The following is a 12,463-nucleotide window of genomic DNA, read 5'->3' as shown; positions in this document are numbered from 1 at the left end:
AACATTTCCAATATTAATTATCCAATATAATTGCAAAAAATTCTATTCGCAATTTCATATTCCATTCAAACAAATGAGATAAATAGATAAGACGTATAGCCATTCCAATCCAACACAATTGACATTCCTCCATAAAACCAAGAGCAAATCGTAAATTAATACTATCGCTTTGGTTTCTGCGAGAATAACTACTTATCTTTCTTCTATGCTTTTTTTGAACTATGTATGTCTGAAGAAGTCTAACCTTGATCAGACGAAACGTTACAGAAATATATTGATGTTATAGTGTGCAGCAAGACTCTTGAATCATTTAGGATAAATCGTATATGTTCTAATATTATAAATGTAAAATTTTGATTGTAATGAGATTACCATTTTTATTAATGAAAATATTAATACTCAAAGCGGTCAGTAATACCTTGGAAACAAATGGAAAATGATACGACATCTTTACAATAAATTGATATTTGCTACAAATTTTTACAATCTGGGTAAAACACGGGCGGTTTGATCAACTACAACAAAGACCTATTTGAATTCAATGCTACAACTGCTAATCCCTTGCCAACAGATTGGAACAATAATTCCGAATTATTTCTTCTTTTCGATATTTGTTAGTTTGCCTGATGGAAAATATTTAATTCTAATTCCTGCCTTACACAAGACGTTAAAGCCTGTATGTAACTCCTGTACGATATGAGATCGAATGCAATGTTTTGAGGTCATCCAGAAATCTTCTCACCTTGCCTTACAAGTGCTTGAATAATTATGACAAGACACAGTAGAATAAATTTATTTTAAGTTAGCAGGGTGCCCCCCGAAAAACTTGAATTTCTGATTTTTTAATTGTGTATATTGCACCAAAAAGTTTAAGAAATCTTGGATGATTTGCACAAAAGTTTAGTTCTATCTCAAATATGTTCCAAATGATCTAAGTTCCATATTTTCGGTCTTCCTTTACCAGGCATATGAAGTATTTAAAATATTCAGATATGGCTTCGGAATTTGACTGTACAACGCACAAATTACGCGGATTTTTACTCATTGTGCTGAAAGTATAAAACATCTCGAGCCGCAGATTGCACTTCATGGTTTCGCAGATCTGAATCCCTAAGAAGATTATAAGTTGAAGAAAAATTGTTAGACAATCGAGGCCTGATGGGATAAAATTATTCATAAAATCATTATATATGATTTAAATCTTATCATATTTCATTGATACTTTTTATATAGGCAATTTGGTACTCCCGTAGTGTGTGCACCTGCTTAGGAATGGGCCATAATTTTATTCCGATTTTCCTTATTTTAGTTATATTACGAGTTCAGAGACTGTCTGTGATAGCCAAGTGGATATACCTCTGCCACAGGTTCCAGTCCGTCTACACAACTTGAAGTATAGTACGCAAACAAAATTATCACTTCTAGGGCGGCGGCAATTTTTTTCTTTATACTCCTTAAGAGTATTTATCTATTTAATTCTGCAAATATGCATAAAATTAATACCGAAATATACATCTAAGTTTGTTTATTATCGGAGCTTTGTCAGTTTCTGCAACTTTCGTAAATAAAATCTTTGTAATTTTCATACAGTTATTCCTATACATTTGAACCCACATCAAACAAATTTCAAGTTTCGGAGTAATAAACGATTCAGCTCTATTTTTACTCACTGTAATGGCAGAAGCACGTTATATAGTTTCATGATAAAGATATTTCAAAAAAAGACTATTCAAAAATATTACAAAAAAATAAGTATCCTTTTATCTAGTATCTAGTCAGGGATTCGATCAATCTTTATCAGAGTATTTTAATATAAAGTTACACGGTTACACGAGTCTAAAGGTCTGTAATATACGTTTAGTAAATTTTCCAAGTTTCGCACTTTTGGGTTAGTTAAAGCACCCGTTTTATAATGTTCTTATGTACAAGATATAACAAAATTTGTTCAGCGTTTTTCAAAAATGACTTCAAAATTCTGAGGTTGGTAACTGATTAAGCTGAATCCACCGTCATGAAAGGACGGGAGGGGTTTCTTCGAGTTGGGCAAAACCTTTAGCTTTTGTACTATCCCAGTTAGAAAGATAAAAATCTCCATCTTGGCCAGTTGTTTTCCGATCCAACTTCTAGGACCTATTGAAAAAGGGATCACGTAATTTGATTTTATGAATTTTCCCTCACGATCGAGAAATCTCTCAGGTCGAAATTCTTCCGGGTTTGCAAAGTGTTTAGGGTCAAAATGAACTGCCCATAAATTTGGAGCGACCTGAAAAAGTAATGATTCTAGTATAAGTCAATTTCTTTGACAAGCTTGTTTTGTATAGAAATAGTTCTTGTTGAAAATATTATATATGCTGTTCCGGCATTTTTATAGCTCATATTTAAAATGTGCTTCTGAGCATATTTATATATATTTTGTACTATTTACTCAAAGCTTGGCATCTAGCGGCCAGTACAATGTGAAATGATACCAATATAAGGGTTGTGAAGCATTTAAGTACATCAATGAAATATTTTCCAAAAAAATATTTCATTGTAAAAAAGCTTTATACGAATTTAATGAACATAAAGGAATATAAAGGTAGGCCAGCTTATGGCTCCACATTTCTTTAATATTTGGAATATAAAGGTAGGCCAGCTTATGGCTCCAAATTTCTTTAATATTTGTTGCCAACGTAAATATCATTAAACTTATTTTAGGATTTATATTTAGCAACCACATCATTAACATGCATAAAATCATAGTTTTAGTTTCTTCTTGAAATGTACAGTTTTATACACAACATTTTTTATTTACATACCGTCGTGCTTTTAGGAATTATGTATCCATCGAGAGTCGCTTCTTCGTTGGTCTTGTGATATACACTCAATGGGACCAACGTTCGATGTTTCATAAGTTCATGTATAAAAGCACATGTATAAGGCATGTCTTTTTGATGTTTCATACTTGGTAAACCGTCTTCACCCGTTAAATAATCGTGAAAATTTGTTGTTAAGTTTAAAAATAAGCTAACTTTATTTAACAAATATTAATTTTCCCAATTAATTCTCCAGTTTACCAATATATTGTTTATTATTCTGAATTTATTTTTCGAGTTTGATTTAGGTAAACTGAATAAACTAAAATAGTACATCCCATCGTAAAAGTGATCAGAAGCCTCTCAAAGCAGGTTTCGAATATTTTATTTTCGAATGAAATTTCGAATCACAATGTTTCGATTCGAATATTTCCGAATCTGATTCTATTTAGTATATTATCATATACGTTACCTTTCCTCAAATTTGGAAGAAATATAGCATACATTTTGATAAAATAACAATAATGAGCTTAAAGAATGAAGAAAGTTACTAGAAAAACACATTGCATGGATGTATCAACTACCAAATATATTACGGACGAGATTTTTGTTTTGTTACATAAAGGTATACTCATTTACATATTTACTTACATACAATTACGTTTGCAATAATGCCGGATGTATAGCAGCGATTGTTTATTATTATTATTAAAATTGACCACCAAAATTCATCCAAATAATAAACGCCAGTTAGTACCGCGTGCGCCATGATTTTAAAGAAGCAATGTTAACGAGAGAAGCATCGCAGACATGTTTTTAATAAGGTTTGAAACAATGATGTTTTATTATAATATTTTTATGCAGATAATTTGAAGAAACGTTTATATAATAAAATATTTGTGAAACTTTGTAGTTGAACAAAATTAAGCGAAACCATTCTACAGGGGTGGTGACTCCTCTGTGACCCATGGGCCGGAGCCACAGCCCATCCAATTATGCCACATGGGTCGTGGCCACTCAATCTATAGGCCGCGGCCTAATCAGGAAAAATACAATTATACTACCCAAATTTTCAATTTTTTCAAAATTGTCAATATTCGAACCAAAAAAATCACGGGATTTCACCAAATTTTTTTCTTAAGATAAGCCTTTATATAGAAATAAAGCATCGCAGACATGTTTTTAATAAGGTTTGAAACAATGATGTTTTATTATAATATTTTTATGCAGATAATTTGAAGAAACGTTTATATAATAAAATATTTGTGAAACTTTGTAGTTGAACAAAATTAAGCGAAACCATTCTACAGGGGTGGTGACTCCTCTGTGACCCATGGGCCGGAGCCACAGCCCATCCAATTATGCCACATGGGTCGTGGCCACTCAATCTATAGGCCGCGGCCTAATCAGGAAAAATACAATTATACTACCCAAATTTTCAATTTTTTCAAAATTGTCAATATTCGAACCAAAAAAATCACGGGATTTCACCAAATTTTTTTCTTAAGATAAGCCTTTATATAGAAATAAAGCAAAATACCAGAAAAGGATTCTTCTGTAGCATGTGTACCAGGTAAGGGTTAGGACAAAATTCCGTTCATATTTTTCACATTATAGTTCTATTATGAGTTCGGGGACTGTCTGTGTTAGCCAAGTGAATAGTCCCTTTATACAACTTGATGGTCCGAGTCCCAATTTGACGGGCCGTGGCTGCGGCCCATGGGCCGTAGAGGAGTCACCACTTCCACTCAAACCATTAGTCCCTCAAAAGCTGCTACGAATATCTGAATATGAAATATAACGGCTCTGGGACTGTCGCGGCTTTGGGAAGCTCTAAAGCTAAACAGTGTAAATGTAAGGAAAAAAACGCTTTTAGTCGATGGCAGCGCCGCTGTGTCGTGCAATTGCTTTGTGTTATCTATAAAATTCTTTTTTAAATAGAATTTAAATTTTAAAAAGCCTCTTTTTATTAAATTGCTTCGAATCGCTTCGAATTGATGTTGATTCGAATCGCTTCGATTCGGAATTCTGAAACACACATCCCTAGTTATAACATTATATGGTAACCGGTTTTTGTTTGTTATTTTCGACTGTTGCTATAATTAACTAATGCCACATTTGAATGAATACGAAATCAAGCTTTCCATACGATTAAATTAAAACCTTGGGAAGGGAAGCTCTAAAGCTAAACAGTGTAAATGTAAGGAAAAAAACGCTCTTGGTCGATATCATGGCAGCGCCGCTGTGTCGTGCAATTGCTTTGTGTTATCTATAAAATTCTTTTTTAAATAGAATTTAAATTTTAAAAAGGTTCTTTTTCTTAAATTGCTTCGAATCGCTTCGAATTGATGTTGATTCGAATCGCTTCGATTCGGAATTCTGAAACTTACATCCCTAGTTATAACATTATATGGTAACCGGTTTTTGTTTGTTATTTTCGACTGTTGCTATAATTAACTAATGCCACATTTAAATGAACACGAAATCAAGCTTTCCATACGATTAAATTAAAACCTTGAAAAAATGAAATTTTTTTATTACCTAATGTTTTTTTAACTTCATCCGCTATTCGTTCTTGACATTCTGGATAATTTTCAAAGCACAGCAATGCCCAACCTAAGGTTGTGCTCGTCGTTTCTGATCCAGCGTCGAATAGATCTCGAATGTATTGAATGAGCATTTGTTTCTGAATACAGTATTTGAAATATAGTGCTTATAGATAATATTATTAAACCATATATATTATGTACGAATATACCAAATATAAATATTCATATAAAGGTTTTAACCATCAAATAAAGTTTTTTTTAAGTCAGCTTCGTGACAAAATTGGTAGCCGCGTCTAAAATTATCTTGCATAAAATACCATTGTAATCGAGATTACATTAACTCAATAAATTTTTTACATTTTGCATGCTCAAAGTTTCAGTTTGAAATTAATATAAATGATTGTTTTATTCTTGGTATTATCTAAGTACTTATCAGTAAATAGAAAATCTTCAAAACGAATGTTTAATTTTTTAATTAGAATATTTAAATAAAAACGAACGCAACTCACGTTAAAGGTTTTATCGTTTTTTTTGCTTTTTTCAATCTCAACTAGAAATGCATCGATGAAGTCATGGATGTCGTTTTCTTTAAAGTTGGATTTATGCTTCTCGACTATCTCACGTATATATCCTAAAACCGTACAATGCGTTATATCAGGTGCAATATTCTACGATTGTGAGTTTTTGACTTAACTAGTTGCTATGGTTTATGGAAAGTCGTGAAATCAAATTCCATGCCAACCACCTCATCCAGGGTGTTATAAATTTGGTAGACAATGTCAAACTGGAAAGTTTCGGTCCTTTTAATATAAAATAGCTCAATACCTAGCAGTTGATGATTGCACAGTATACCTTGATGATCGTATAAAATAACTTAGTTTTACCAGATCAATACGAAATGTATCTACTCTTTCACAGTTTATTAAAATATTTCAGTGTATAGATATATCAACATTTCATACCAAAAAAGAGGTACTAGACAATTTTGTCTATTGCAAAATCATAGGTTATATATTATCTAATATATATGGAACGAGTGATACGCCCAACCGTGTTTCTCGAATTCAATTGATGACTAATTGAACTACCAATTTGTGACGAAACGAGTAAGAGCTCAGCTTAGGACTTCCACGGTGCAAGTAGAAATATTGCACCCTAATACCAAAATAAATCTCACCTAACATACTGTCTGAATCATCTTTGGTAATCTTTGCAACTCCTTTGAATGGCCGGAAGAATCGTAACATTGGGGCAAATGACAACGCTGTCAATAGTTTGGAATGCGTTGTGTTTTCGGAACTGTCAGGGGAAAATAACAGTATTACCGGGGTCTAATGAATTTGGTAGGCGATGGTAAAATTAAAACAATTTGTACTGCAAAAATAGTGACCATGTCTTAGCAGTGACTGCTAGTAGATTGTCGTTTTTTGCGTTGTATTTAGTAGTTCTCCGCGTATCAATGGATACTCTTTACTATTTTACTATGAACATTTTATGGTTCTTCGTTGTTAATATTAGGTTTAAAGTACATGAACGACATGTACATGAACATTCGCACAAATCATGGTCACGCGCACCCAAACGAAGATGATATGCATCGATCTCTAAAAGTTACGGGCAATCACTTCAGGACCAAAGCTAATGAGACTATAAATACTATGAGAAAAATATATGTATAATCTATATATATAAAATAAACTGATTAATTTGGCGTTTTCTACACCATTTACAATTTTAGTACATTTCAGCGACATTAGGACATATCATCTTTCAATCATCGATTAAGTTAACAATTTCCAAGAACTTCTGGGGTTCCCGACAGGAATTACAGCTTGGCATGAGTTAGAAATTAGCTGAACAACTTCCTATTATTGTCATGGCGTAATGGTCAATGCGTTAGAATTCACTATGTTGTCACCAAAAGTAATACCTCACGTCTTCAACTCTCATGCCCGCTACGCAATCCAACTGGCACTAGACTGGGTATAGGTAATGGCGGAATCCTTAAATAGTAGCTCATTGACAATGAGTTTCAGTATACGGCGTTTTGAGGTCAATGAAGTGAGTGTCAAAAAATTCAAAAAATTTACAAATAAAATTATATAAACAAAATTAGTATTCCCACTATTTCTGAACGATTTCCATCATGTGATTGAATGTTTTGTCATCATATTCAAACCTCGAACCCAATATGACTCGACAAATAATATTTGACACGGCTAGAAAAAGCTTCGCCTAAAATTTAATAAATAAGATTATTGAAAACAAATATAAAGAAAGAAAGATAGTGATGCTCACATATATGGACACGGAGATTCAAATCGTGTAAATAAATTAGATTGGATTGAAATAAAAGTATTTTTGAAATATTTTTAATTTAATCTAATCTAATCATTTTACATACGGATCTGAAGTTGAGTGTAATCAAGGAGAATGGACCTGCAGTTCAATACAAAATATCCAAGTTCCCCTAGTATTGTTATAATGATACCTTATTTTTTCAGTATATTTTGATAAGTAAGATAATCGTTATAAAAATTGAATAACGTCGATTTATTTAATTTCAAATGACCAAATAGTGGCTCTGATTTTTATATTTCATTGAATTAAAGGAATTTGTTTTGACTTTTATCAACATTTATTTATTAAAATATCACATTTACATTTGAAATTTTATCATATTTATCAAGGATTAGGTATAACAATAGTATCATACATGCAATCTTTGTCCGTTTTTACTTGTTAAATTTTCAATCAGAAAAGGTGTCTCTTCGATTACATTTGCCTCCATTCCTTTCTTGCCGACTCCGAATCTGAAAAAAAAAAATTTATAGTAAATTGCTTCCGTTCGAAGGACAAATTTAGATTTTTCAGAAAGACTCTTATACATCTCATGTATTTACCTTCTGGAGAGACCGATGTCTAGCTGATTTTCAGCGGGATACAGGTGAACATTAATTGGCAAAGTTACCAAATTATGCGACTGATGCTTTTGTCGTTAAACGTAAACGTAACTTTGTCGCCATCGCAGATTAAAATATCTCCGTTTCAATATATTACCCATAAATTGGAAAAATTTAGGTGAGCGATGCCGAACCGAAAAACTGCGGCCTAAATAAAATATTGAAATTCACCTCTTATGGAATGAGTGAAGGATTAAATAATTGTTCAAAATGAAAGACGTGTAATGTCATGTAAAAATCAGTCGAAAATTGTCATACAATATCAAATAGTTTGTATAAAGGTTTACCCTCTTAAAGTCATCAATCCAAACTTATGCAAATCTTTCCATATAGATCCATAATCTCTTGTGGTTAGACCTCGGCCTGTTGTTATGAGATCAAAAACATAATTTTCTGGTCGTCCAGAACATTTATCGCCTTGTTTTACCAGTGCCTGTAAAAAGAAAGTGTGATGTGTCAGCAATAGCGTTTTGGCCATATAATCGAGAAGATTGAAGCCCAGCGTTTCCGGTTAGTATCAAAATAGTCGTAAGGAGCACGTGATGTTGGGCAGGGTCAAATTTGAATGCATATTGGTTCGCATTCTTTCGGAGATTGCAAACTTACCTGTGTTTTACAACAGGCTTGTATAACGCGATAGCTTATTGTTTAAAGCGTTACACCAATGATTTGGCATCACAAATGATTTATATCGGGTTCAAATCTCATTTCCACAAGATCACTCAAGATGTAATTAATAGGGTGGGCATCGACGGACCAAGTAACAATTTACATATCGTGAGATATCGGTGGCTAATTTTATAAATACTCTTTGGGGCGGAAGGCGTGAATAATCGACATGTAAATCATAAAAAAATCTACCTAAGATATGTAATAAAGAACTAAAATTCTTGTCAGAAACGTTGCATAGAGCAGGGCTACTCAACTGGCGGACCGCTGTCCGAATCCGGACCTCTTGACCATTCAATTTGGACCGCGTCTGCTTGTTTATTTTGGCAGCACAAGTATCGTTTTATAGTTTCAGATGATTTTGATACCATTTACATACACATTATGGGAAGATCCATAGGATGTTTCCCTGACCTTTGACCTCGAAAACATTTTCCCTATCCTTTGTTATTGCAAAATTTTGGACGCGTATTTTGCGAGTGTTTCAGATAGTTGACATTTACAAACTGATTTACATGCTCAAAACCTTTATTTTTATAACAAGATAGCTATGCTCAAATATATGGACACGTAGCACCACATAATTTTGATGACGTCATAGCAAAAAATAAAAGTAATAGCCCTCTAGCAAAAAAAATCTTTAGTAACTGAAAATTTAAAAGCAATTGGTCCAGTAATCAAAGAGAAAAACGACTTTTTAAAAATGTGTCAAAGAACAAGAACAAAAAGAATTATAACAACAAGAACATAATATTGAAACGATCGCTATGTCTACTAAGTGTCCAAAAATATACAACCGCGTGCCGCTTACACGCTCATTTAAGCATAGTCTATTTCAGCTTCCCTGGGACTCGAATCCGTAAAAACTCGAATATCTCTCTGAGCGAACGAACTGTCTGAGCGACTTCGAAAAATTTAATTGTTACACGTCATTGTTGACTTTTTGCTGATTGGTCATTGTTACGGATATAAACGAGCAAAACGATGCTCGGGGAAACATCCATACAGTTGCCGTAGTGGTGCCGATGTGCCGCATGTGTATCCATAGTTGTGAGCCATTCATTGCTCTTGTATTTAATTAATATTGCATTAAAAACTTTGCTTATTTGATGAAATAAATTTTCTGTAATATCCGGACCCCAGTATTTTGGTTTTTTTTTAAACGGACCTTTGGTGAAAATAGTTGAGTAGCCCTGGCATAGAGGAGTGATAAAATGAAGTAAAAAATCGTAGAATCAACCCAATGTTTCTTCTCAGGTCGAATAGCGTATTCAACAAAATTTTTTTGAATTGCTGTATGTCTAAAACAGAGGTCGGCAATCTTTTGTAGCTCGTGGGCCATAATTAAGGGTTGCAAGTCATTGGCGGGCCACACATATTTTTAGAAAGTTGGAAACCGACGCGTGATATGTTTTACAATAGAAAACAATCAGTGATAAATCTCTAGAATAGAATATAGATTTATTTCCCCACTGCAATACATCTCAAAAAATTCCATTAGAATATTTCTGGCGCCATTGAACCCTTTGCACTTTTCTGCGTGTTGTTCTCATTTGTCTAATTCTAATTAAATTATAGGCTCATTAAACGAGTAATTGTGAATTATCTATTTGTCAGGGTATTATATAATTTAGTCTACTGTGTCTAACAATAAATTCTGTTACGTAATGAATATAATCATCAAAACAGCTGTTTTGTTACTATACTTCAGAGAAGCGTCGCGGGCCGAATCCGTCCCGTGGGTCGTAGGTTGCCGACCCCTGGTCTGAAAGTGGCTAAACAATCTTCGGCAAATGAGAAACTTGCGCAACTGGAAGATTCAAAAATGAATTATAATTTACAAACATCATACTACTCGTTTCGACATATTCAAAATAACCCCATTTACCGACGTTGTTTGCATGGAGTTCGAACTTTCAATTTTTAATCTGCGTTCAAATAAAACAAATACTGTCAATTCTTACCTCGTTTAATAGTGTCGAAGTCATTTAATATAACCCAATCGTCTCGCCCCATTTGTACAGACATCACAGATCCATATTTTTCCTTCAACTGTCGCAAAGTTTCTGCGGGATTTAATCCAATGAATGGGATATAACCGACGATCGGAAGTCCATATGGACCAGGTGGAAAACCCTTTGGTCTTTTCATCATATAGAAGCAGAATATAAAGGTCGAAACACCAACAAAACTCGTGGCGTGATCGAAAGAGGCAGTCCAAGACATATATCCGTTTTCGTTGAGATAACGTCAATCGTTCGATAAAATATAGGATATATATTTTATAAACAAAGGTGAAACTTAAATTTATTTAAAGCCAAAATGTCGAGTATCGTATCAGTACGGCAATAGTTTAAAAGATCGGCAGACAAGCAATATGTAAGAGGTCGACGGTATCACTATGTAGTCAAACTAATTCCATTTCTGCATTGCCGGAGCAATATACAGTTCTGGAGCAATACATACAAACCATGTGAATTAAAAATCTCAAACGTATTGCATGAAGTATGCCTTAGTTGAGGCTCATACTAACCAGGTTCAAAGAGCAAGTCATTACACTTCCACACATAAGTATAAATTCGTTATACGTTGTTTTCTTTGAGTCTGCGATATATAAGCTCAATGCAAAAGTTTAATATAATTTTATGAATCGCTAAATTAAATTACTTTATTTATTCTTTATTTTTTTTTGTAACGACAAATAAACGATTGACTGACTAACTATATTGTGTACGTTATTTGGTCTGCCTCGAATATACACGATTGAAATTTTCGGAAATATTTGCTCAATGTTTTAAAACTTTTCATTGCAATACGCAAAAATTGAAATGACGTTGCTCGACATTTACGATATAAGTATAGTGTGACGTGAAAATGCTGAAACACACAATAAATATATTTCTCAAATTGTTAAAGATTCAAATCGGCAAGCACATTTCAAAAATTTAATAAAGTAGCGTTCCATAGAAATACGGATTATGGTATATCTTTTATGCGTGCTTACGTCATGACGCCTTAGGACTCATAGACCATGCTGATTGTACATGACAATGTGTAATACATAAGAAGGCTTCATCAGACTTGTACCGACGTCAAGTTGTATAGTGCTTGTATATTGCGTACATGAGGTTTAAACCAACCTAAGATAATACATATTCAAATATGATCAGTATATCGAAATTGGATTTACGTAATGCGGTTTTCATTCCGTTCCATTCAATTAAAAACTTTATGAACCGCCCATACGTGAATGCTCAATTCAACAGCAAATCTATCATTAAATGAGAAATTTGGTAAAAAAAAGTTTTAAAAGAAATATTTGTTAGTTTAACGTTTAGTCGAACTGAGGATTATGGTAATTTTTTTGTATGTAAAAATTCATATTTAATACGCCTTAGGGATTCATCAAACGCATATTGACGTATAACGTGTTGATTGTACTTCCATTTAGGCAATGTTTAACTCTTAAATGTATATACTTCGCATT

The 12,463-nt window shown here is 33.3% G+C and overlaps 1 protein-coding gene across 1 annotated transcript; it reads right to left on the bottom strand.

Moving 5' to 3' along the window:
- Positions 1-1,891: 1,891 nt before the first annotated feature.
- Positions 1,892-11,232, bottom strand: LOC120326699 (cytochrome P450 2U1-like). The gene is made up of 6 exons (XM_078115767.1): positions 10,941-11,232; positions 8,595-8,740; positions 8,061-8,157; positions 5,337-5,481; positions 2,799-2,956; positions 1,892-2,263 (listed from the first exon to the last, which is right to left on the bottom strand). The coding sequence occupies exons 1-6, from the start codon at positions 10,962-10,964 to the stop codon at positions 1,946-1,948; spliced, it is 888 nt and encodes a 295-aa protein (XP_077971893.1). The 5' UTR covers positions 10,965-11,232; the 3' UTR covers positions 1,892-1,945.
- Positions 11,233-12,463: the final 1,231 nt, after the last annotated feature.

The sequence above is a fragment of the Styela clava genome, chromosome 1 (genome assembly GCF_964204865.1).
Source record: "Styela clava chromosome 1, kaStyClav1.hap1.2, whole genome shotgun sequence".
Classification (NCBI taxonomy): domain Eukaryota; kingdom Metazoa; phylum Chordata; class Ascidiacea; order Stolidobranchia; family Styelidae; genus Styela; species Styela clava.
This window is presented reverse-complemented; position numbering and strand designations above follow the sequence as displayed.